We start from the raw sequence: 27,905 nt of genomic DNA on the forward strand, positions 1-27,905 counted from the left end.
TGAGAGTTCATAAATATAAAAGCTTACATCCTAGACAAGTTTGATTACATGCTCTGAAAAATAACTTTTCCAACTGATGAAATTCTACTGGTTATTTTCATTTTTTCAATATCTCTTTCATTATACTGCTTCCTTTGCTTTTGGACTTTCTGAATGGAAAAATCAAATATTTTTGGCAGTATGTAAAAACATGGATTCAAACATGACACGTTTAGTTTCCACAAAAATATATTTAATAATAAGCTTGTTATATAAAATCAAACATTTAACATTTTTAACATTTTATCAATTCAAACTCACTGGTGACTAACTGGGAGTGCTTTGTAATTTTGGAAGATTACCTAAACTAAAAGTATATTTACATAATTACAACACATGTAAATATAACTGAATAGCTACTTCAATTAATGTTGAAATTCACAGAATCCTAGAGACTTATATAAAGGCTAAAAGTGCCATAAATTTTTCTATAATCAAATGTACTGCACTAATTATGAACAATATCTTAACTATTAAAAGGAAAACACTGGGAAGGAAATGATGGGTTTTAAAGTTGTGACAAATTCTTAAAAGATAAAAAAATATGTAAAATCAATTTAATGACCAAGATATCTTAATGAATCCCTGATTGTCATTTTTGGCAGCTCAACCCAATCTGTTGGGATGGCAGTGTTTATATGCTGTCAGGAACCCTCCACTGTCTCATTAGAGCCATGCTCCTAAATGCTGTAAGAGCCCTAGTCAAAAGTTAGGAAATAATAGCAACTTTGAGTGCTGTACACATCTTTTCCATACAGGCTACGGCTTTATGCCTAAATTTATTCCTGAAAGATTACAGGCCCTTTACCTTTTCATACCCAAAAATATGTTCTCAACATGTTTAAAAAGGGTTTTTACGTTTTGGGAAGGAACTCTATATATTACATGTATAAATGTATCACAATTAAGGTCCCAAATCCCATTTTGTGTTTGGAACTACACAATGGTAACATTTAAACCATCTGATTCCAGACAATATTCCCCATTAAAGCAGTACACTTCTTTTTTTAAATACTGCATAGGTTCTCTCTTTTTTAAAAAGGGTACTGCTTACCAAGTGATCATTTCCTATTTAATATCTGGTTATAATGAGACATTTCTTGCTGCATTTATCTCCACAGAATATTCAAAGCAGTTTCTATATTACATTTAGAAGTGTTTGCTATGTTGGCTCTTAAAATGATAATCATTTTTTTTGCTCAATAAAATATTTTTAATAACAAAATATATGTAAAATTAGAATTTTATAATTTCCAAAAAGCTGCCTTTATTAACCAAAGTTCTTGTTTGCAGTTTTCTGTGAAAATATTTTAAAGCCCTTAAAAACCTAAATTTTATTTTTTAAAAATTCTTGCCATGTTGCTGGGCATACCACTGCTGTCTCTGCTTGCGGTTTTCCAACTCCGTGAGAAGAGCCTGTCTGTAGGCTTCATACATTTTAACAATCTGTTCCAGTTCTTTCATGAAAAGCAACTTCAGCATTCCCTGGTATGTATCCAGGTCAGCCAGCTGGAAGAGTTCCCACTTCAGAATGTGGTCATATCTGTTTTAAAACATAATCATGCATATGTTCACAACACATACATAAATATGTATTTATAGAAACAAACTCGTCTATTTTTATAAAGATCAACTTTATTATATCTAAACAAACCATAAGCTTTAATTAAAAATAACTGAGTTGTTAACTTAGTTAAATATACTATTTTTTAAGGGAGAGGAGAAAACTGATACTACTTCATATTGATTTAAGTTAAAAAATACCAATTTATCAATTTTTCTGTTAACGTTAGACAACAGTAGACACAGATTTCAAACCACTGTGGTTCTATAATTTCAGAAGAACACATATTTTATGCTATTCATAAATTCACCTAAAATTTACCAGGAACTTAAAAATGCTTTAGACCACAAATGCCTGAAGATAATACACAAAAACGGGCAAAGTCACTTGTGTTATTACCGTTGATAGAGCTTCCTGAGGAATGCTGTTCACAATAGCAAACAAGGAACTAAAAGTGGAATGAAGACCAACCATTCATTCATGGGCTCTTTTCCTGAGGTTGAGTATACAGTATTAAAAGAGAAAAACTCAAGCAGAAAGGGAAGAATAAGTTCTTTTCAAAATGAGAGTTAGTAGATTATAGAAATATGTGGGAAAGACTCCTGTTGGATTGTATTTACATATACCTCAGGCCTTTTAGTCCTCCTTCCCATACCAAGATCCCATACCAAGAGGGAAGTAAGCAACAAAAAGTAGTAATCTACATTGAATTGAAAGACCTAAAGACATCACTCAGATCCAATTTTTCCATTTTACAAATGAAAAAACTGAAACCGAATGGGGCTATATATTTCTTGCAAAATTGTTTAGTGACCAAGAAATGAGAAAGGCAGAGTTGTGGACCAAATTACTTCAGAGTAATAGTTTTGAATGTTGAGATTAGATAAAGAACTTGAACTACAGCAGGTCATATACCTGTATCATATGAAGTGACACTTCTCAAATCACATTGCAGAACAGATATAATGGGAAGCTTTGATTGTAAATTCTAGTAAATTTATTTTTAATAATCACAATATTTCCACCTAAGGATCCTTTGGTAATTCATTTAATATATTATTCTAAAAGGATCCTCTAATATTTATTTATTCATGAGAGACAGAGAGAAGCAGAGACCTAGGTAGAGGGAGAAGCAGCTTCCCTGTTGGGAACCGGATGTGGGAATTGATCCCAGGACCCCGGGATCATGACCTCAGCCCAAGGCAGACACTCAACCACTGAGGCATCCAGGTACCCTCTAAAAGGTTTTTAAAAAGGGAAACAGTAAACAAATAATGAGTGGTCAGTATGAACCACAGACTGTTTGGCACACTTAAATTTCTGTACAACTTGGGTACATGTAACCAGGAATGCCAGGAGCATAATATGCAGAACCACAAGGTAAACAGATCTTGTTGGATCCCAAATTTACCCACTTAATTACCTGAGTGCTGCAAATCTAATAGGTATACTTGGTGGAAAGCTTTATATTCTCTTTAGTGAGAAACTCCAACATAAATTAGATACTATAAGAAATATTAAGCCTCTATGAAGTAACAGTTGTTACCTCTGCCATTCATGTAGCTTAAGATCTTATTTGTTTGAATCAAACTCATAATTCCTAGCAGAAAACCTTAATCCTCTACAGTCAGAACTACCTAGCTAAAGGGTAATTTTAGCGATGTCTATTGATTCAAGATGCTTAAATTCATGCCAGCTGAACTTCTATAAGAACATTAACGCTCACTTATCATCTGTGTACTTTCTAGCAAGGAAAAAAGGAAGAATAAATTGGTAAATATCATACTTGTTTTAAGATATGAGAATCATTCTGTATAAACATTCAAGTTTTAAAAAAAGGAAAAAAAAAAAGCTTCAGACAATTTTCTGACTTCCCAATCACAGCATTTAGCATCAAAAATAGGATTAAGGGTAGAAGCAACAAAATCAGAATAATTACAGAAAATCATTTGAGAAGAAAAAGCATTCCAGAAGAACAGATGAGAAAAGTATGCAGTGTGCCAATTTGCATTCCAAAATCTTGCCCCCTGCTGCTTCTATGGAGTTACTTCCCTTCTCATATAAATACTTCCCAATATGCTTTTTTGTTTTTTAGGAAAAATAGAAAATTCTGATTCTTCTTAACTAGCCAAATCATCTAATTCCCTATGTTTAATTTTAGTCACTTATGGTTTAAATACACAGGTAGGGCACTTGGGTGGCTCAGCTGGTTAAGCATTGTTGAACTCTTGATTTCGGCTCAGATCCTGATCTCAGGGTCTTGGGACTGAGCCCCAAGTTGGGCTCTCTGCTCCATGGGGAATCTGCTTGTCTCCCTTGTCCTCTGTTCCTCCCACCACCACGTGTGCTCTTGCTCTCTCTCTCTCTCCAATAAATAATATCTAAAAGAATACATACAGGTGGGGTGCCTGGGTGGCTCAGTTGGTTAGGAATCTGCCTTAGGATCAAGTCATCATCTCAGGGTCCTGGGATTGAGCGCTGTTGGGCTCCCTGCTCAGTCTACGTCTACTTCTCCCTCTCCCCTCCCCACTCATGAGCTCACATGCACACTCAAATAAAATCTTAAAAAATATACATACACACACACACACAGGGAAATCATTCAGAATATAGGCTGTACACTACTTCAGTAGCCTATGCTTATTGTATCATTTTTGTTGTTTTTTCCTACAGCAGTATTCTACTTATAAATAACCCATATATGCAAACATCAATTGCTATAATCCTACCAAAAAATATGTTCACACTCTAAGGAGCCAAAAAAGTGCTGCTATTTCAAGCTCTAGGTATCACAAGCCAGCCTAAGTCCCTTCCCTGTGCCTGTCCTCTGTAACAGTGTGCCCACTCTTCCTTTGTACCTTCACCCAGAGCTGGGGCAATGATGACACTGCAGGACTGCCAAGCCATAGGAATAAAATACAATCCGTGCCACAAGTACTATTGTGGACTGGTGTTGGGGTGTGTGCCCATGAGGAATAAACGGAAAGTAAGTATGATCCTGATGTTCTCTTTCCTGTTATATACTAACCTTATCGTTTACTCTGTAGTTCAGCTTGATTACAATTGTATGATACATTACAGACTTTTGGGAGCAGTCAGAAACATAACTTAAATTCACAAATGAAAATTTAGAACATAATCTAAGTTCTGGAAGTACATGCAAAAAATGTTTTGGTAAGTTACTACTAGATCTAGAATTTTAAAATTTCAGGAAGTCAGAAAATTGGCAATTGTTTAACAAAAGGAAAAAACACTGGTCTTTTTTTTTTTTTTTTTTTTTTTACTAAAACCCCTCCTTTTGTTAAGTAAATGATTCTTCAGTATCTACTTATAGATAACAGCTCTTTCTTTGTTGACAGAACAATATCAACCATTTCCATCTTCTTTAGGGGCAAAAATTTTGGACCAACTAAAAGCAACAGGTTCCTAAACCTCTCATTTTAAGTTTTTAAGCAGTAAAGAAGTACTTGCTCTCTTGTTCCAGTTTGGCCTTCTGAGACAGTCCTGATCTATTTGGAAAAAAACTAAGTCGGTTATTTCCTCAAGTTTTATAGCTAGCTCACAGAACCAGACTGAAAGGGCTATAATCTTTGAGAGTCTGTTTCTCAGACTCTCAGCAAGGAATTCCATTTAAGTATGTTCTTTTCCCCCCAAAATGAATGCTTTTTATATTATTTCTCCCTAATGATGACTATAAAGTAGAAAGGATAATTCTCCTCAATCTTATCAACCCTCCAGAAATAAAAAAAATGCAACAGTTGGGCATATATTCTTCCAAACTTAAGGAAAATATAAAGACATATTCTATATGACGTAAAATCAGCGTATGAACAAAGGCTCTACACTGGTAGGTCAAGTGGTATCAATAGTGAAAGAAGAGCGGGGGAAAAGGGAAGAAAAGTCCATCTGCCATCATTCCTTATTCCATTCCTATCCTGGATGAATAGGATGAGATAAAAGAGGCTGCAGCAGGGTTAGCCCAGACACCAAGCTAAGCTAAACCTCTACAGATAAATGTGTACCTAATTTCAAATAAACTAAAACCAAACATTAGAAAAGCACTGTTTATATCTTGCAAATAATACCTATAATTAAAATATTTTTAAAAATTACATTCTCAAGGCTTAAATTTGAGTTAGAGGGGAAAAAAAGAACCAATGCTTTTAGACTACAACCCTGGAAGATGGTTCGTCTCCACATCAGACCACGGATTAACAGCTGTGAATTTGGAGACTGAGAAGAATGTTTATGTTGGCCAAAAATTAAATAATTCACAGTAAATGACCCTTAATTTTATACAAATGTTAATCTGGCCTAAACGAGCAGAATCATCAAATAATTATAAGACATATCCTTGAGGTAACCAACTATTCAAATTAAAAGCCTGAAAAGAAGCTAATAAAAACAAATGGCTTTAAGACATTTATTAGAAAAATCAGCCAGTTATTTAGAAAAATAACTTCTAGAATCTTTAGGCTAAAGGCATAAACATATGCATGCATAAGCGTGTGCACATGTGCACACACATACAGGGTTGGTAAATACATAATAATATGATAAAAATTTAGATCAGAGTTGGCTTAATCCCTTACAAATTTTATTTTAATGATCACCGTTGAAAACTATGGAAAAGAGTTACTATTTCAAAAAAGTATATATGAAAGATTTTACATTCCTTTTATAGAGATTTAACTTTTTTCCCAAATTCACTGTCCAATCATCTTAAGCTCTCTAAAACTCTTAGCTATTTTATGCTGTTAATTTTGGTTTCTGAGATACAAAAAGGAAATAAAGAGTGAGGCCGCAAAAACTAGGAACTAAATGTTGCCTTACAGAGTTGTTAAAATGTACATGCAATTATATATGAAATGCCTAGCAAGTATAACAAGAATTTAATAGCTACTCAGTATACAGTAATTATTAAATAAGAATTGTTAATGACAAATTAAGAGCATGATCTTTGAAACTGGAGGTCTGAAATCTATCACTTAATAGTTGTATGATCTTAGCAGAGATAAAGCATCCGTTTTTTAACCTGTAAAATGGGTTTTAGAAAGATTATATGAGGTAACGTGAAAGTTTAGCATTGTAAGATATACAAAAGCAGCACTGGATAATCAATAACCATTCACTTTCAAAAACCCTTTTTTCTGAAGTCATGACAGTCTGTATTGACCAGTGTTACTAATCCTTATCATGCTGGGTTATTGATCTGAGTATCTACTTCTATTTCAGGAGAGAGAGAAGCTCTTTGTGGCAGATGTCATTTATGTATGATTAAATTTCAAGAATAGTTCCTACTATGGCACCTAATAAATATCCTCAAGAGCCTGGCAAATTCACAGGCATCTTTAAAAACTAGCCCACATATTTTCTTCTTCAGTGCAGCTTTCCTTGGTCCACTAATTATAAACAAGAAACTTTATACAAAAAGTGCTAATGCAAGGCAGCTACCATGCCAATGTGCTTTAAAATGCGTGATCATTTATTCTCCCATAGTTCAGTAGAGGAAAGAAAAAGACTTAAATCTAAGTTCAGTGACTTGCCCAAGGCCATTCAGTATGCAGGTGATGGAGCCAGAAATCAGACAGTTTCCTTCCTGAGTGATCTTGACCATTATTCTATACCTCTACCTCCCAGTAATCATCATCATCATCTTTACTAAGCTCTTTTAATGTACAAGATATTGTTATAAAAATACTTTATATACACTATTTTACTCAATTCTTAATAACCTTAAGAGTAGGCACTATTCCTATCCCCAATTTATAGAAAACAAAACGAAGTTAAGCATTCTGTGCAGGATTAACAGCTAAAAACAGTTTGAGAACTCAAATCATCATATCCCAGAACCTGCGGCCACTACTTATATTATTTCCTCAACACCCCTGTGTCTCCTGCTGTTTCATTTTTGTACCTAGGATTTCCCTGGGTCCTTACTTTTATCACAAGACCACTTATTTAGAAGTTAATCTCCCCTATGAGAATGTAAGCTACTACTATAACACAGGTTTGCATACAAAGAAAACGAATAAATGTTCGCAGAACTTACATTCCTAGTCAATGATTTTCAAACATTATAAAATGTGATAGTCCTTCCTCAATTAAAATATTACTTAGAAGCCCAATATGATCAAAAGAAAAAAACAGTGCCATGTGGGTTAAACAGCCTGGAGACTCCATTCAGGCTCCACTCACCACTCAACAAAATTATACTGTAAATTCACTTACTTCACAGGGGCTCGAGCATAAACCTGAAGCCAGTCAGGAATTTCTGCAGTATGATATGGATTTGCAGGTACCAGAAGGGACTGATTTCTTTCAGTTTGCTGTGGCTGATATGTGACAGGAGGGGGTTGGTCATACCTAGGTACGCTAAGAAAAAAAGAATTGACATTTATTAGGATAAACACTCTAAATCTAAACAAGAAATTGTAAAGAACAAATTAATATTTAAAAGTTTTTCGATATGCCTCTTGCCCAAACTGAATTCCTTCTACCACCTAAAAAACATAAAGGTCTGGTGTTTTTTTGTTTTTGTTTTTTACCACACCAGAAGGTGAAGTAAAATCCACCTTCTCTTGGAAACTAGTAGATCATTAGTGGTATAAACCTAAGCTAAATCTTTACAAATTTTTTTAAGGATTTTGTTTATTTGAGAGAGACAGCACAGGTGGGAAGAGGGGCAGACGGAGAGGGACAAACAGACTCCCCACTGAGCAGGAGCCCAAAATGGGGGCTTAATCCCAGGACCCTGAGATTATGACCTGAGCTGAAGTCAGAGGCTTAACCAACTGAGCCACACAGGTGCCCCAAATCTTTACATATCCTTAAGAGATTTCTTGTCTGGTATTTATTCTTTTTAAGGAACTTAAAAGGAAGCTATAAAAAATTTGGAGCTAAATTATAACCTTTATACCAAGGCTTAACACTAAAATAATTTTCAGTAATAACTAGTTATAACTAGCTATAAATTTATACTGGAAAAATAAGTAATTTCTCTCAAAATGAGAATGGCTACTTTCTTCCTCCTTTAGGCTCAAAGGAAGCTTTGGAATATCTATACAAGTAGGAGTGACAACTAAGCTTGAGATATCCACATCAACTATTTTCTGCTTTTACCAATTTATGAGAACATATGGGATTTAGAGTTGATTAGAACCTATTTTAAATCACAGAGAAAAACCAAACCAGATCATGCTTATAATTAGTTCTAATGGCCTAGCTGGTGGGACAGAAAGAACACCAAGGTGGGGAGGGAGTTGTTATATGAGAAAATGCTAAGGAAAAAGCACTGAATCACTTGAAGCCTAAAGACTGAAATTTGGAAGGCCAAAATGATCTATTCCAGAATAGGAGACAAAACTGGAACAGACTGCTCCAAATATCCATATTTATGTGTATGTCAGAAAAGGTCATTGCAGTACTAAACTACGATTAAAGAAAGTATCAGACTGTGATTAACAATTTAAAGATCAATGTCCAAATGACAATGAATTTTATCTTTACCTCTTGTTTCATAAGTAGGTACAAAGTGAAATGTCCCCTCCTCCATTTTTAAAAAGATTTTATTTATTTGACAGATAGAGTGAACACACAGGGAGAGGGAGAAGCAGGCTTGATCCCAGGACCCTGCCTAACCACCCAGGCACTCCTGAAATATCCTTTGATAGCACAACTGGGGAGTGGGAAAGAACTGAAGCTTTGAGGTCAGATATGTCTGGAGAGTTTTAACTTCAGTTTGGCAATCCCTCAAGTTATATGAATGTGGGCAAAACTGTTTACTCCACTTATTTATAAAACTGGAATAAATTCTACCAAAGATGACTATTCTCAACAGTAAATGAATAAGTGTTCTGTATAAGGAGTAGCATAAGAGACAATCAAAAAGTTACTTTAATACTATCTTATATGAGCTTAAGAAAAGTATTTATTCTCTCCTGTTTAATGCCTACAGAACTGCTAAGAGAAGCAAATTGTGAAAATGCTTTGTAAACTCTAACAGTTCCATAATATGTAAGGTTACTGATGATAAACAGAAAAGTCAGCTCAATATACTCTCCAATCTGATTGTCTGGACCACAAAGTGTTCTGCACCTGGTGACAGCAATTTGTAATCATGTTTGGTTCTTTTTTTTTCCTTTTTGCATTTTCCATCATTCTTTATCCACAAACATCTGGCTGCACTCCCACTATGTGCCTGTCTGTGTGTTGGATGCTGGGACACAGCAGGATTAAGTGGAACTCATTCCTGTCCTTGGGTGGGAATTGTGATCAGGTAGGAGGGGGACTCTCCCTATTACTCCCATGTCACAAGCCTGAAAATAGAGGCCAGGGAGGAGAGCAGCTTGTCTGAAATGGTTTAGAGCCCAGCCAAAGGGACTAGAGCCCAACACAGGCCGAGCTGGTTTGATTCTTTTGAAGGGACAACAATTTCAGTTGTTCAATATACACTATCATTAAATGGAATCACGGGGGAAAAAAAAAAACTTTTTAAAGTTGAATTAATAAACCCAAATATGTAAAACTGAAACAACACAATAATGATAAAGCTTAGTTTTCTAGGTGATAATATTACAGTGTATTTTCTTTTTTTTTTTTTCCAAAGATTTTATTTATTCTTTCATGAGACACACAGAGATAGAAGCAGAGACACAAGCAGAGGGAAAAGCAGGGGAGCCTGTGGGGAGCCTGATGCAGGACTGGATCCTAGGACCCCAGGATCATGACCTCAGGCCAAGGCAGATACTCAACCACTGAGCCACTAGGCATCCCTACAGTGTATTTTCTTAATAATTTTAATGGTTCTAAAAAATGGAAAAGTCTGCTATAACCAAAGATCTATATTATGCTAGATAATACTAAGGAACATCTATCAACATGCTGATGATATTCTATCCATTTTAAATCTTATGGCTCAGAGGTAGTTAAAAGGAAATATTTGTAATGTCATGACTAAATTAATTACCTTTTTATGTACTTTGAATTCCAGTGTGTATTTTACATTTACATACAGCACAACTCAATTTGGATTAATCATCTTTCAAGTGCTAAATAGCTACATATGACAGCTGGCTACAAATATACACAGGGCTAAAAGTTTGGCCATAAATGAGACCTATTGATAAGCCCAAAGGATCATTGGCTACATTTGTTAAACAGATCTGGGATATTTTGCACAGTTCCAATTTTCACTTTCTTGCCTGGCAAGGTAAGAAACAACATAAAAAGTCAGAAATTGAATAAAACAGCAAGATGTTGTAATTCAGAAGTGTATTTGGACACATTAGGAGTGAGGTCTAAATTTATAGAAATTTAAATGGAAAGAGACAGATGTTTTAATTGTTTAAATTTCTGGGTATCTACAATAAAAACACTGGCATATTAGAGCAGAAACGGATCATAAGAGTACTCATCATGTTTTCTGAGGCTGTTTTATAAGTTTTTAATTATTAAAATCATTACCAAATATAAATTCAAAGAAAAATATCATAAACTTTGAAAAATAAAGCTTTCAAATATCAAACCTCAGGGTGCCTTTCTCTTAGATGAAAATATGAGTTCAAAGTCTAACATTAGACAATCTCAAAACAAAAATTTGAAAATAAAGGTGATACTATACCTAGGAGCACAGGGATGCCTATATTGAGCCTTCTTATTTGTGTGATCTACATAATAGGTTCCAAATTCTGATGACTCAACTCGCTCCCATCCTGGAGGAAGTCCTTCTCGCTCAAGTGGATGGCTCCAATGAGTTGTATTTGTGTTGTGATCTATGAAATATTTTCTCCCTCTCATTGTCCAGTCCACAGACCAGCCGGGAGGAAGAGGTAAATCTTCAGAACCATGGTTAGTTAAATTTCCTAAAGATGTAGCAGCAACTCTCCCAATACCTGAGGAGGAAAACAGAAAAAGAAGAAATAGAACAATAATTCAAAGCTTAAAAATATGCCATCCAAGAAACAGTTATAAAATTAATTATCCTAACTGTACTCTTCTGTTAAAATTCATGATTTTGTAATTATAAGTAAGAATTTTCATAAAACTAGCCAGTATTACTAAAATTTAATTACAAAAAAAGGAAGGAACTAGACTCCCTCTTTGAAATTAGTTTTGGTTGATGCCTCTATCATCAGGCTATACAAACATTTAACTATTAGCAAGGCTACTAAGTATGTATACTGCTTAAAGAAAAGAAAGGAAAAATTTCACCTCATTAAAGATTTAAGATTTGACATTTCACCTAAAACAGCAAAAATAAACTTGTAAAGTTGGGCCTGGTTTATAATTTCTTAAATATAATCTAGCTGTTCCCCAGAACCATTAGCAGCATATAAGGTCAACATATAAAAATTAAATATGCATATACTAATAACAACTGGAAAAAATTATACCACTTATTATAGCTCAAAAAAATCAAATGCTTACATATAAAATAACAAAATACAGACAACAAAATATGTGTAGAATCTGTATGCTGAAAACTACAAAACACTAATGAAAGAACTGAAAGACAACCTACCATGTTAATGGATTGGAAGACTCAACATAGTTAAGATGCCAATTCTTCCTGAAATGACCTTTAAATTTAAGATAATTCCAATCAAAATTCCAGCAGGAGTTTTGGAGATACAGACAGAAATAGGTAAGCTCTTAAATGTATATGAAAGGCAAAAGAACTAGAGAAGCCAAAAAAAAAATTTTTAAATAAGAATAAAAGTAGGAGGATTCATGCTACCTGATTTTTTTAAATATGAACTCATGACCCCAAGATCAAGAGTCATATGATTTCTACCAACTGAGCCAGCCAGGTGCCCCTCATTCTACATGATTTTAAGACTTTCCATAATCAAGACACTATGGTATTGGCCAAAAGGCCAGACAGATCAATAGAACAAAGAATCTTAAAATATGCCTACATATACATAATCAATTTTTAAAAAGGTGAAAAGGTAATTAGATAGAAAAAAATGTAGTTTTTTCAACAAATGGTGTTGGAACCACTGGAATATATGGATGTTCCATATGCAAAAAAATTAATCACAAACTATACCTTCCATTTTCTATAAAAATGAACTTAAGATGGATCCTATATCTAAATGTAAAACATAAAAACTATAAACCTTTTAAAAGAAAAAGGTGGATAAATTTTCATGACCTTTCATTAGGTCTTAACCATGATGCTGAAAGTATAATCCATGAAACAAAAATACTGGCAAACTGGACCTCATCAACTTAAAAATGTTTGCTCTATGAATGACATTGTTAAGAGAAAAAAAATGAAGCTACAGACTGGGAGAAAATATTTACAAATCACATATAAGACAAAGGACTTTAATCTGGAATTTATAAAGAACTCTCAAAACTCGACATTAGGAAAATAGTTTTTTTAATGGGCAAAAGATTTGAACAGGCACTTCAAAGAAGATATTTGATAGTAAACGAGAAGATAAAAAATGCTCAAATCATATTAACCATCAGGGAAATCGCTAAAAAAAAAAAAAAACCTGCAAATTAAAACCACAATGAGAGGACATACAAATCTATGAGAATGGTCAAAAAAGAAAAAATATCTGACAAGTTGTGATAAGGACTGGAGCAAGTGAAATTCTCATACAATGCTGGTAGAAACATACAAGAAAATACTTCAGCCACTCTGGAAAACACTTCAAGGTCTTACACCAAGTTAAATATACGTTTTTCACATGATGTAACAATTGTTCTCAAATATTTAACCTAGACAAATAAAAATGCTTCTTCACACAAAAACCTGTATGGGGATGTTTACAGTGTTGAAAACAGAAATAACCCACAGGTCTTTTAAGAGAATAAACTAGTACAATTATACAGTGGAATCTACTGTAAAAAGTTTTTGAACTACTTAACAAATACATGCAACAACATGGAATGGATAAATCTCAGAGGCATTATGCTGAGTGAAAGGAGCCAGGCTACTCTGCATGGAGCCTGCTTCTCCCTCTGCCTGTGTCTCTGCCTCTCTTTCTCTTTCTCTCTGTGTCTCTCGTGAATACACAAATTTTTTTTAAAAATCTTGAAAGAAAGAAAGAAAGAAAGAAAGAAAGAAAGAAAGAAAGAAAAAGAGAAAGAAAGAAAGAAAAGAAAGAAAGAAAGACAGACTCAAATGGCTGTAAATTGTATGATTCCATTAATATGAAATAACTGCAAAGGCAAAAGTGCTAGGACATAAAGTTGTGGTTGCTAGGAATTAGGAGTGGGGTGGGGACTAACTACAAAGGGACAGCAATGAGGTATTTTTAGGAGTGACGGGTGATGGAAACATTCTAAAAACTAATGGTGCTGGCACTACATAGATCTAAAATTCATAGAACTCTGTACCTTAAAGAAAAAAACCACTTAAGTTTACTGTATGTTATTTGGGGGAAAAAAGAATAGCCTGGCTGCACAGTTTTATTCTTATATAATAACTGTGGATAGTTAATCACTCCGGACTCCAAGATTTATTTAGTTTGTGTCCACAGGTTAATGACACAGATTGAGCTCAGTATGAGTTTTTCCTTGTTGTTGTAAAGTGTACAGGGGATCTCTCTGCATTATTTCTTACACCTGCATATGAATGTACAATTACCTTGATAAAAACTTCAATTAAAAAAAAGGAAGAGGTATAACATTCAGACTCAATATACATGTAAGAATTGCCAAAAACATGTCAGATAGAACAAGAACATTAAGAAAGAAGTGAAGAGAAAAAAAAAAAGAAAGAAAGAAAGAAGTGAAGAGGGCAGCCCAGGTGGCTCAGTGGTTTAGCGCCGCCTTCAGCCCAGGGCGTGACCCTGGAGACCTGGGATCGAGTCCCGCATTGGGCTCCCCATGAGGAGCCTGCTTCTCCCTCTGCCTGTGTCTCTGCCTCTCTTTCTCTCTGTGTCTCTCATGAATAAATAAATAAAATCTTGAAAGAAGAAAGAAAAGAAAAGAAAAGAAAAGAAAAGAAAAGAAAAGAAAAGAGAAGAGAAGAGAGAGAGAGAAAGAAGAAAAGAAAAGAAAGAAAAGAAAGAAAAGAAAAGAAAGAAAAGAAAGAAAAAGAAAAGAAAGAAAGAAAAGAAAAGAAAAGAAAGAAAGAAAGAAAGAAAGAAAGAAAGAAAGAAAGAAAGAAAGAAAAAGAAAGAAAGAAAAAGAAAGAAAGAAAGAAAGAAAGAAAGAAAGAAAGAAAGAAAGAAAGAAAGAAAGAAGCAAGCACTGTGAAAAACAATTCTGGTAACTTCTCCTTGTCCCTCCACAATTCTCCACCTTCTCCAGCAATCATAGGAGGTGATTTCAAATAATTGGCAAAGGAAAACTAAATTTACTTAATACATATAATATGAACAGCACAACATCAACCTGTAAGGAAAATTTTAAGAGTTCTGTAAAAAGGTACAAATTTATTAAAAGAACAGCCAAAAAAATGTTCCAAAGCAAAGAAAAAATGCAACTAGATATTCTCCCATTAACTAAAAGAGAAAAAGGAAGCAATCAACTCCTTGAAGGAAGACCACAAAAAAAAAAAGCAAGAACCCAAAAGATAAGATGGTAAGGCAACAGAGATAAAACCTGTGCTCAGGAAAGGAATAAAGATGAAGACAAAACTGGAAAAACAAACATTCAGTGTTTGTTATGATGGAGAAATCTAGCAAATCTTAACAAAGTATGAATGTTAATATCAACAATAACGTCATATGCATATCATGTATCTCCCTATATTTGACATGATGAGAATATTTCACCTCTGTTGTATAAACAAAAACTCAGTCTAAGCATACGAAAAACATGGGACAAAATCTAAAATGAAAGACAGTTTACAAAATATGACAAGTATTCCTCAAAACTACCAAGGTTAAAAAAAAAAAAACTACCAAGGTTATGAAAAACAAGGAAAGATGAAGTAACTGTCATAGACCAAAGAACATTAAGGAAATACAGCTAAACGTAATGTTGTACTGATTGGATCCTGGCACAGAAAACTGACATTAATGAAAAAAACTGGTGAAATCCAAATAAAGCTTGTAGTTAAATTAAAAAAAAAAATTCTTGAGTTCATAGATACTAAGCATGAAAATTCACTGTTCACCTTTGGAGATAGGGTGCCAATTCATTATTCTAAAAAATAATAAATAAAGGGAAAGATTTAGTATTTATCCTTTCTTATATGAATAGCAACCAAATAACTGGTAAGAGCTAATTCATTATAGAATTCCAACTAATAGAGAAGAAATGACAGAATTAGAATATCACCATTTGCAGCACTAATGAAATACTAGATCTAGCCAATTATCATTCATGGCTGCCATATCAACAGGTAAAAGGCTGATGGAGAACTTCTTGATGAATGAACTGTGCTGACATCTGATCCCATCATGAATGAATTGTAGTATCCAAAAGAAATTTGTGGTTATATGCCTTTGGAACTGATGTAATAGAATGTGTCTCTGGAAGTGATACAGTAGAATGTATACATCATCTATGAACTATTCTGACAAAAAGAAAAATGCAAGAAAGAAAATAAACACAACCATAGTATCCTTTGAGAGGAAAAATATGTATTTCTAAAACATATGGGAAATATAGAACAAAACAAAGCTAACAAGCCTTTTGGTGAAACTGATCTTGGCTCCTGTCAAACAGCAACTGAAGTGTTATTTAATAAGTGTAGCTGAAGCAATTTCTGTACTTAAAGAAAAAATGTTTAAGCAAAAAAGAAATAAGCCAAAGTACCAAAGACACATTGCATATAGCAAATAACTTCAAAATTACATTTTATTAATTTTTTTAAAGATTTTATTTATTTATTCATGAGAGACACAGAGAGGTAGAGACACAGGCTGAGGGAGAAGCAGGCTCCGTGCAGGGTGCCCAGTATGGAACTTGATCCCAGGATTCTGGTATCATGACCCGAGCCGAAGGCAGATGCTCAACCGCTGAGCCACCCAAGCGTCCCTAAAATTACATTTTAAAGCTGCAATGGGTTTACGTGTTCTCATACTTCCATCATGAAAACTGTTGCACTACTGGCCACAACCAAGGACAGCAATTAAAAAAAAATTATAGTCAATTCACTGTACTCATACGGAGTTATTCATAAGAACCATTAACTTTTTGGCCAGCAGAGGTCCTACTGGAAATACATCGACAGATTTCTAAATACAGCATTTTTTAAAGCAAAAGCTCTTATAGTAAATAGCAATAAAGTAATAAGAACTGTACAAGCTTAGAGATTATTAAAGTTGTGACTGGAGAGGCCTGGGTGGCTTAGCAATTGAACGTCTGCCTTTAGCTCAGGGCATGGTTCCAGAGTCCTGGGATCGAGTCCCATGTCGGGCTTCCTGCATGGAGCCTGCTTCTCCCTCTGCCTGTATCTCTGTCTCTGGCTCTCTCTCTCTCTCTCTGTCTCTCATGAATAAATAAATAAAATCTTAAAAAAAAAAAAAAAAGATTGTGACTGTATTTGGAGACTGAGCCTTTAAAGAGGTAATGAAGGTTAAATGAGACTGTTAGGATGGGGCTCTAGTCCAATATGACTGGTGTCCTTATAAGAAAAGGAACAAGGGATAAAGGGATGCCTGGGTGGCTCAGTGGTTAAGCATATGCCTTTGGCTCAAGTTGTGATCCCAGGATCCTGGGATGAAGCCCTGCATCAGACTCTCCACAGGGAGCCTGCTTCTCCCTCTGCCTATGTCTCTGCCTCTCTCTGTGTATCTGATGAACAAACAAATAAAATCTTTAAAAAAAACAAAAAAGTTGTGACAATTTTATTCATCTGCTGAGAAAATCCAAATTTCCATATACTGAACTTGCCTGAATCTAGAAACACATATACCTGTACATTTAAACAATATTAGGTACTAAACACTAGATTTAAACTGTGATAAATACGAAATTCATATTTAGAGGAAACATAAAGACCTTTGTAGAAACTCTTATTTTTCAGAATTAAACCTCAACAATTTGATAAGGGAGCCAAGATGTCCTCAAAGTTTCAAACAACGTCCTCAGGTTTACCAATGCCAGGTAAAACAATGATTCCTAACCTTTCCATAATACACTCTGCCTATACTTTCTGAAGGTGCCACGTGCACCAATTTTTTTTTCAAACTATTTGGGATAATTTTATAAAACCTACTGAGAGGGATCCCTGAGTGGCGCAGCGGTTTGGCGCCTGCCTTTGGCCCAGGGCGCGATCCCGGAGACCCGGGATCGAATCCCACGTCGGGTTCCCGGTGCATGGAGCCTGCTTCTCCCTCTGCCTGTGTCTCTGCCTCTCTCTCTCTCTGTGACTATCATAAATAAATAAAAATTAAAATAAAATAAAATAAAATAAAATATAAAATAAAACCTACTGAGAGAAGAATATACAGTACAAAAAGACTATAAATAAGATTTAAAGCAAAACATTCCTAGAAATAAAACAGGTCTAGAAGACAGGGGAAAAAAGCGACACCAAGCTCTAATACAAGAGACCTCTGCTCTAAGTTCAGAAAGTTGAAACTTCAATCGCCAAACATGCCAAATCTGGAAAAAGCATAGACGACCACATAACACTTTTATAAAGGACACAAGCACTAACAATTACGAGTATCTCCTCTGTCCCTGGCCCTTTTCCAAATGTATGATTTCGTATTTAAAATAGTTCTATCGGTAGTAGTATCACTACCAATTTACAGATGAGGAAACAAAGGTTCAAGTTATTTCTAAAGCCACAGAATTGATATACAGTCAAAAGACAAATTTATTACTAATAATGTAATCAACAAACAAAAGATCAACTGTAATTCCCCAAAGAAAAGAATGCTGCTAATAAAAAGCTATCTACCAATTTTGAATTCAATCAGTGGAAAAATAAGAACTTGTTTCTGAGATACAGGGGGAAAAAATTAGTTTTCCATTATTTCAGTTAGTCCCAGAAAAGAATGAGTGGCATTCATAATCCTCAAAGTAACTTTCATTTGTAGGGATTAACTACACAAATTCCTTCCATTTGTATAAAGTAATACATTCATAAGCTAAAGATATGATTTCCCAAACATAAGGATAAAGTAAGTACTATTTTGTCTCTACACCAAGACTTTACTAGATATGTCTCCAAAGAATTTAATCTCATACAACCAGGGAGATATCTGTAAAACCTGCTCTTAGAGACAAAGCTCAAAAATTCTGGTTTACTTATTTTGTAGCGGCTACAGAGAATAAAATGGAATCCGGAACTCTAATGAAGATCCACAAGCTTCAGGGTAATAATAAATGCTGAACATCATAGCCCTAGTTACATTCAAGATGCTGATAAAGAGATCTAAAGAAACCTACCTTTTCTCCCCCTCTGCAAAATAATTACAAATAATGTTGTGTCCCTAAAGATTATTAACCCCTTCTCAAAGATAATTCTGGGTTCATTAAATATTGATGTAGTTCCTGGAGTAAACATAGCTTCAGTGTTTCTGGTTAAAGCTGACACTGCTCAGTTTGATTTTGGTAACTTGATTCCTTTAGTTATCTTCAAAAATAAAAGTTTTAAAAGTCTGTTACTTAAAACTGTATAGAACTAAAACAAAGGAATTCATTCTGCCTTTAGTATTCCAGCTGAAGACTTCCTGTTAACAGCAGAATTCCTTCCTTTAGCACAAAGAGTAGGTGCCTGCCCAGTAAGTACATTGACCAAAATGTTAAAGGTCAGATTTCATAGCTAAACCTAGAACTTGCTAGGTCCTGAAACCCCCTGAGATATTATATGACCTATTTTTAGCTGCTGCCAAATACAATAAAATAAAGTTAACTCTTAAGAGAAGGCATTTCCTTAACGTCCAAGTAATTGGAATCAAGTCATTATCAAACTCTTTTCTTCCATACTTTCTTAATGTTTACTACATTAGTAACAACCATCAAAACTTAAAGGTTGTGAAAATCAATCTGTCTAGAGCACATCTTTACCCTCCCACAAACTTACTTTCTCCTTCCCATTCACTATAATTCCTTGAACTCTCTTCAGTATTAATTCTGAAAATATGGTAAGTTTCAAGTCTTTTTAAGATGAATTCAAGAAACTTCCAGCTATTGTTTCATATTCAGATTTTTCCTTCTGGAAAAGACAGCTGTTAGGCTTTTCTGCTTGGTTAGTAACCGGTTATTAATTCTTCCCTGACGTCCTTCAAACTCCTTCAAAGAAAAACTTTTTTTCTAAAAGGTAAAACATGAAATCTTATTGCCCTGATATAAATTAATCCTATTAAGTGAAATTTCTCAAGCACATTATCACTGCTCTAACAAACACTAATCTTTTTTAATGACATTCTTTTTTATTTTTTTAAAGATTTTATTTATTTATTCATGAGAGAGACAGAGGTAGAGACAGGCAGAGGGAGATGCTGGCTCCCTGCGGGGAGCCTGATGTAGAACTCGATCCCAGGACCCCGGGATCACCATGCAAGCCAAAGGCAGATGCTCAACCACTGAGCCCCTAAAATGACATTCTTTGATTTTAAAAAGTATCCAATTGTATTTTATTTCTAACTTATGATTGCAAAGTTATTTTGAAGTCTGTCATTAAACTTATAAAACCTATGTCAGGCTGCCACCAAGAGAGGATCAGTAGAAATTTAGTTCTTGCAGTATTTCCTCAATGATACTTTGTGAATCAGAATTTTAAAACAATGTTTTAACTTGGTATTATTTATTCTTCATACTTTCATTTAGGCAGAAAACTGTTATGAACTCTCAGTGATGTTTGTAATGTAAATGCACATGATAAAAGTTAGTGTGAAGAACAATCTGTATTCATGGTAAACAAACTGTTACAAGCTATTATTCCTCCTACCCCTCAGCCCCCAAAACCGCCTAAGACTCCAGACTTGAAATCTCTGGATTCATTCACTTAGTCAACCATTTATGCAGTCAAGTGCTATGCTAATCCTATCTGAATCTTCTCTTTTCCTCATCTCTTCATATTCCATATGTGGCCAAGTCCCATCAATGCAGATGTATCCCACTTCTCCTCTTTCTAAATGTTTGCAGCACAGGTCAGGTCCTCATTAGCATTTTAAATAACAACCTCCAACATGCACCTAATGGAAGATTATGGAGTCAATGAAACTACTCATAAATAGTGTATAACATTAAGAAATTCATTCAAGTAAAAAGCAGGAATATGAAACTGTACAGAATATAATCACAACAATGTAAAAAAGAAAAGAAATAAAAGAATGCCATAAAAAAAGATGAAGGAGTGAAGCGTGGGTGGCTAAGTGGCTGAGCATCTATCTGCCTTTTGGCTTAGGGCAGGATCCCGGGGTCCTGGAATCAAGTCCCGCATCGGGCTCCCTGCAGGGAGTCTGCTTCTCACTCTCCTAGTCTCTTTCTCTCCGTGTCTCTCATGAATAAATAAAACCTTTTTAAAAAAAAGAAAAAGATGAAGGAAATAACTGAAATATGAAGAATATCTGGCCTGCTGGGCACTTTCCCTTAGCTTTTCTGCTTTTTGAAAATTTTCTACAGTAAGCAGCTATTCCGCTAAAACATGAGTTTATTTTTAAAAACTTACTATTTTGGTTAGGTAAGAAATCATTTCTGAGGTTTAAAACTATTTGATATTAGAAACAAACAAAATAGGGATCCCTGGGTGGCGCAGCGGTTTGGCGCCTGCCTTTGGCCCAGGGCGCGATCCTGGAGACCCGGGATCGAATCCCACATCAGGCTCCCAGTGCATGGAGCCTGCTTCTCCCTCTGCCTGTGTCTCTGCCTCTCTCTCTCTCTGTGTCTCTCTGAATAAATAAAAAATTAAAAAAAAAAAAATAAATAAGTTGGCATTAAAAAAAAAAAAAAACAAACAAACAAAATAAACACCAAAGTATGCAACTATCTAATCCTTTAACCAAGATGTTCTTTAAAAAACAAAAAGGCACTGGGGTCCCTGGCTGGCTAAGTTGGTGGACTATGCAACTCCTGATTTCAGGGTTGTGAGTTCGAGCCCCATGCTGGGTGATTACTTTATAAAAAATCTAAAAAACAGAAAGACACTCATCCATGCTCATTTCTATATGCCTAGAAAACCTCTCCTCTTCCATGTCCCAATGAAATTACAATGTCAGCTCTCACAAAATAAGCTGTTCTTACCAATCATTCTTTATCATCCCTCGATTTTCAAAACTCAAGTGATTTACTTCTCCTAAACCCATAATTAAGTCTTTTACCCTTAAAAGCATCAAAGACTTGCCCTTTCCTCTTCAATACCACTGTTACCTGCAGTCATTTTTTCTCTAGCAATCTATCTGAGTACAACTAGTAATCTTTAAACTCTTTCATAAAATGACTTGTCTTTTTGAAATCTGCAATGGCGCTGTTTGACTCAAGTTTAAATCCTTCAGCATGTTGTTGGATTACAAATATCCATCCTACCTCACATCTTCTTTCTTCATTATTGGCAGAACTACATAGTTCCTTGGATTTACATGCCTACTCTGTCTTCACTGGGCTATTCCAAATTTTCTATCTAAACTGCCTTTCCTCTGCCCTGTAAACCTAAAGTCCAAGCTCAATCACAGTTCAAGTCCTACCTCTTCCAGCCTACCCTGATCTCTCTTCTGACTCCCTATTGTACTTACAGTCAGTACCACAGAGTATAACAACTGTTCTACTGTGCATATATTGGTTTTGTTCCCCAAGTAAGATACCAGTAAGTCAGAGAAAATCCTGGACACATAAATTGTGTGTTATTACTAAATGAATAAGGGCACCTGCATGGCTCAGTCAGTTAAGCATCTGACTGGATTTCAGTTCAGGTCATGATCTCAGGGTTGATATCAAGCCCTGTGTCGGGACACATTGGGCATGGAGCCTGCTTAAGATTTTCTCTTTCCCTCTTCCTCTGCTAAAAAAAATACTAAATGAATGTTTTCTACATTCCTGCTCCAAACTGTTTGTTTGGTGGTGGTGGTTGTGAAAGAGAGAGGAGAGAGAGAGAGAATCTTAACCAGGCTACACACCCAGCATGGAGCCTGATGCTGGGCTCAATCTCACCACCCTGAGATCATAACTGGAGCCGAAATTAGGAGTCATACACTTTTGACAGACTGAGCCACAGAGGCACCACTCCAAACTATTTTTAAGTCATCTTGCTTGAAATTTCGTAGGTTAAAAAGTGTCTCTTGTATTTATTTTTATTCTGCCAAGATTTAAAGCCTGCAACTTACCAGGAAAAAAACTATCAGATAAAAAAGTTTAATTTTCAGCTTGCTTCAGTTTATCTAGTGTAATTCAGTACTTTAGGAATAAAGTAGGATTGTGCGTTTCTCCTACCTTTTCTGGTTGTTGTACAAGTATCCTCAAGTTAGCAAATATGGAAAACACATTTTAAAAAATTATATGGCTAATATTTTTGTTCCAAAAAGACAGAATTAACACACAATTAACCTAACCATTTGACAGTAAGTTTTTTTTTTAACCAATCTGGGAAATAATTATTCACCTGGGAAAGCAGCTTTGTTAAGAGAAACAGTACAGGCTGTAGCTGAGGAATGATGCAGTTGCCCATGTTATCTTTACCACACCAAATTCTTCCTCTCCACCTTTCCTTTCTCAGGTCTGACTCCAGGTTCTTTGAAACTCTTCCCATTCTACCAAACTTAAACCTAGATTTAATCCAACTATAGACATTAAATTCTCTGGGTTTTCAAGGTTTCATAGTGTTAACAGTCTACACAGCCTTCAGGTAAGTACCAACTTTTATTCTTTCACTCAACATAGATTACTAATTATTTGCAAGCTGGCTTAACAAAACTGGCAAAATGGAAAAGTATTTTTCTAGGAGTGTCTGTTGGGTTCCCAAGAAAATCCAGAGAAGAGCATCTTTTTAATTTTTAATAAATCTAAACTAATGTAGAATTCATAAATTTAAGTTACCTGAAGCATGTCTCCCCTGATTCTGTGGCATTCTTTGGAAGAGATCATGGTTGTATTCATAATATCTATAGTCTTCATGTGCACGATCTCCAAGTGGGCGCCTTCTCTGACCATCAAAATAATTATCTGAAAAATAATATCGGGAACCAGAGTCTCCATTTTCAACAGCAAAATTAATTTCTGTTAAAAATGATTGAGAAGAGCCATACTCCCTAGGGACATCTGCTAGACTCCTGGCAAGATAAGAAGGTGCAGATAATCTGTTGCTTTCTCTTCTCATTATTTCATGAGGTGTTCTTTGAATTGGAGTTCTAAGGAAACTCTGGTTTCTTGAAACTATTCCATCTCCAGAAGCTGAAAAGGCATTAGGACTTGAGTCTGGCAGACAGATATCAGTTCGTCTTGGAATTGTTGGACCATGCCGAATAAATGAAGGCATGAGATCTACAATAAAACAGAGTAAAATGATCACTTGAGTAAGTAATAACCACACTTCTCAAAAGTTGTAAAATGATCACTTGAGTAAGTAATAACCACACTTTTCAAAAGTTGTTCATTTATATCTATTACCCCAAAATGAAAAATTTCAATGGACTTAGGCAAATACTGATTTAAGATAGTGCTTAGATATTTTAAAATTAAGGCCGATATTTTCCCACTCAAATTTATAATTTGTATGAATGGGATAGGTGTAAACTCAGTCAGAATCAAGTGTATTCTGCACACCACCATACATATGAAATGTCAGTAAGCTTAATTATGGTTAATACTCATGAATAAATGTGTGAAAATAGAAAATAATTTAACAGATACACAGTTACCAACATAATTTAAGATTATTCTTTGTTTTGATTTTACTTCATTTTTAAAATTCCCAAAAATCCTTTTACAACCCCAATCATAATTTCAAAAATATAAACAGAACATAATGCTACTCCCAAACATGTAAAGGTAGATTTCTTTAAAAAGACTTTAAAATAATTAATCTGGTTTCCTCTCAGAATTATGTAGTACTAGTTAATCAAAAGCTAGAAAGTAAGAAATTTAGCTATGAAAATTTAAAAAAAAAGATCTCATTTCAAAGAGGCACATAAATGTTGAATCCATTCAAAAATGCCAAGCCTAAAACTGGCTCTCTTAAGAACAAGTAATTATCATTCAAAACAGAAGATAACAGTAGAACAATGGCCTTCAGGATACAGTACTTCTGAATACAGAACTTAAGTGGCTTAGATAGGACAGGTTACAAAGCAAATAACTTTATAACATTAAAAAACTAGATTTGGAAACTGTTGCATTCGTTTATTAAGGAAAGAATATAAGAGAACACTGATTATTAAAAAGCTTCAGAAGCTAACTCTAGACAAAAATATCCAAATAAACAAGTCTCAAAACTCGATGAAATTAAAACAAAAACAAAATACCATATGAACTTATTTGCTTTAAAGTATAGCTAATATGGGGTGCCTGGGTGGTTCAGTCAGGTAAGGATGGTCCGGACTCTTAGTTTTGGCTCAGGTCATGATCTCATGGGTCCTGAGACAGAGCCCCACTTGGGGCTCCACACTCAGTGGGAAGTAAGCCTGAGATTCTCTCTCTCCCTCTCCCTCTGCCCCAACTCCTGCTCTTTCAAATAAAGGAATCTTTAAAAAAAATAATAAAGTATGGCTAACATAGTTCATGATTTTAAGTAATGTTTAATAAACTTTATTTGCAGCAAATTAAAAGCTATCATAAATTTAGCTGAAAACCTAAGAACATATGTAACTGAAAAATAAGCAAATAAAAAAAGGTTTAAAAATCAATTTTCAGGGATGCCTCGGTAGCTCAGTCAGTTAAGCGTCTGACCCTAGACTTCAGCTCAGGCTGTGATCTCAGGATCGTGAGATCAAGTACCCTATCCAGATCCGAGCTCAGGGGAGTCTACTTCTCTCTCACTCTCTCTCTCTCTCCCCCCCCCCACCCCAGCCCCTCCTCCTGCTCGGGCTGACTTGGGCTCTCTCCCTCTAAAATAAGTAAATAAATCTTTAAAAAAAAGAAATTGGGATGCCTGGGTGGCTCAGTGGTTGAGCATCTGCCTTTCAGCTCAGGGCATGGTACTGGAGACCCAGAATTGAGTCCCACATCAGGCTCCCCTTGAGAAGCCTGCTTTCCCTCTGCCTGTGCCTCTGCCTCTCTCTGTCTCTCATGTATCAATAAATAAAATCTTTAACAAATAAATTTAATTTAATTTAAAAAGAAATCAATTTTCACAGGGGTCCCTAGCTGGCCTAGTAGGAAGAACGAACAGCTCTTGATCTCAGGGTCCTGAGTTCGAGCCCCACACTCTGTGTAGAGATTACTTAAATAAATTTTTTTAAAAATCAATTTTCCGGTTACTGATGTACCCACTGATCTTTTTGTTCTTTAAGAAAGCATTGCAAATAAACGGATAAATCTCTAAGGCTGATGATGTGGTTATTATTTTAAAAACATACGAGTGATGGGCACTGAGGGGGGCACTTGACAGGATGAGCACTGGGTGATATGCTATATGTTGACAAATCGAACTCCAATAAAAACATTTTTTAAATTTAAAAAAAAATTTTAAACCCTAAAAAACAAAAAAACAAAAAAGAAAGGAAAAAAAATGCTCTCGGGATGCCTGGATGGCTCAGGGATTGAGCGTCTGCCTTCAGCTCAGGTCCCAATCTTCTCCCTCTGCCTAGGTCTCTCCCTCTCTTTCTGTCTCTCTCATGAATAAATAAGTAAAATCTTAAAAAAAAAAAAAATGCTCTCCACACCTTTCTGTGTGATCTCGGGTAAATACTTCTATGAACAACTTTCCCAATTACAGAATGAGGTAATGCTTAAGTCACAAGGTCAGTAGGAGCTTCCAAGATGGGCACTTACACAAAGTGCCCACTATGCAGTATGAACAAAATACTAGTTCCTGACCTCACAAATGTCTGAACACACAAGCAAGAATTAAAAATTCCAAAGATTCAGCTGAAAAAGCAGAGTCAAATGCGTAAATTGAAAAGTATGGCGGGGAGGCAGAGAAACAAAACTATTAGAGTTAAAAAAAAAAAACAAAAAAAGTTTTGTCAATTTCTCCTAAAGTACGATAGAAATCATTTTTGCATACTTCGCCTTTTTTTGGGGGGGGGGGGAGTCGGGGAAGGGGGTGGTATTTGTAGCAATTCTCATGAAAATAGCCAGCCAGACACACACGAGTTTTGGCTTCTCCACTCCTAAGACTGATGAAACTTTGGATAGCGGCTACAACAGTGACGGCCAACTGTCACCTCCTCACGTCTGCAACCAGCAAAAGAATTCTACCCGAGTATGTACAACTTCCAGCACGGATGAGTGACATCCGAAATGTTTGCAAACATAAGCCCTATCCCGAGGTATCTACAAAGAGGAAAAAGTGTGCCCCAGTCTAATCACTTTCACCCCTATAGCATCAGGGAATCCTCCATCTAATTGTTTCCGAAACAACCTCTTCTAGTAATCAAAACGAAACACCACGCTGCCCTTGCGGGGCACGGGGGGGCGGGGGGAGGGGGACGGGAAAGTTTGTTATTTTTAGGGAGGCCCACGGGGGAGGGGCTCCTCTAAGTTTCTTACACTTTATCGGCTTTCAAACAATGACCGCCACTTCAGGCACAATACAATTTAAAAAAAAAAAAAAAAAAGTATTTCACAGAGACCGACAAGAAAGAAAAGCCCCGGGGAGCCGCGTCGGGCCAGGTGTGGATGCGCCCCACCCGACACTCACTCCGCAGCAGAGGCGACGTCTCCTTCTTCACGTACTTCCCCTGCACCTCGGCGGGCTTGGACACTTCGTTTTTGGTTTTCTTTCGGGACAGCATCCTTGTCGACGAGGCTCCAAGCGGCGCCAAGCAGCCTCCTTAGGGCTCCGCGAAGGGCGCCGGCCGGCCTCGCCGCCACCTCCGCCGGCGCCGCCGCCTCCTTCCCTCCCGAGCCGCCGCCGCCGCCGCCGCCTCTCCGCAGCCCGGGGTCGCCAGCAGGGACTGCCGCATGTTCGGGGCGCTAAGCGCGCCGGCCGCAACTCAGTCGCTTGTCAGTTCCTTCTCGGAAATGTACTCGCTCCGCGAGGCTGCCCGAGGACACCGTGAGCAGAGGCCAGAAACGCCCGGCCAGGGCCATGGTCCGCCGCGGGCCGCCTAGTAACCGCTACCGCCGCCGCCTCAGCCGCCGCCGCCGCCGCCGCCTACGTCCCGTAAACTTTCCCCGCGGCCGCTGGGAATTCTGGGAAACTCGACGCTGCGCGAGCGCCGCCGCGCCCCTCCCCCACCCCAGCCCCGGGCGCGGCTCGGGCCGCGGGACGCCGGGCGGCGCTGTCCGCTAACGGGCCGGCCCCGCCGCCGCCTCCGAGAAGAAGCGGGTCCTGCGG

At 36.3% G+C, this 27,905-nt stretch overlaps 1 protein-coding gene across 1 annotated transcript; it reads right to left on the reverse strand.

Annotated features, from left to right (window-relative positions):
* Nucleotides 1-210: 210 nt before the first annotated feature.
* Nucleotides 211-27,702, reverse strand: SAV1 (salvador family WW domain containing protein 1). The gene is made up of 5 exons (XM_072838530.1): nucleotides 27,267-27,702; nucleotides 23,504-23,947; nucleotides 11,226-11,496; nucleotides 7,835-7,978; nucleotides 211-1,582 (listed from the first exon to the last, which is right to left on the reverse strand). The coding sequence occupies exons 1-5, from the start codon at nucleotides 27,358-27,360 to the stop codon at nucleotides 1,381-1,383; spliced, it is 1,155 nt and encodes a 384-aa protein (XP_072694631.1). The 5' UTR covers nucleotides 27,361-27,702; the 3' UTR covers nucleotides 211-1,380.
* Nucleotides 27,703-27,905: the final 203 nt, after the last annotated feature.

This window comes from Canis lupus, chromosome 9 (assembly GCF_048164855.1).
Source record: "Canis lupus baileyi chromosome 9, mCanLup2.hap1, whole genome shotgun sequence".
Classification (NCBI taxonomy): Eukaryota; Metazoa; Chordata; class Mammalia; order Carnivora; family Canidae; genus Canis; species Canis lupus.

Excerpts from the sequence above, each read along its gene's own strand:
- SAV1 (XM_072838530.1), bottom strand. The coding sequence starts at position 27,360 with ATGCTGTCCCGAAAGAAAACCAAAAACGAAGTGTCCAAGCCCGCCGAG. Across the intron at positions 23,948-27,266 it reads GACGTCGCCTCTGCTGCGGA|ATCTCATGCCTTCATTTATT; the intron begins GTGAGTGTCGGG and ends GTTTTATTGTAG. Across the intron at positions 11,497-23,503 it reads TCAGGGGAGACATGCTTCAG|GTATTGGGAGAGTTGCTGCT; the intron begins GTAACTTAAATT and ends TTTCCTCCTCAG.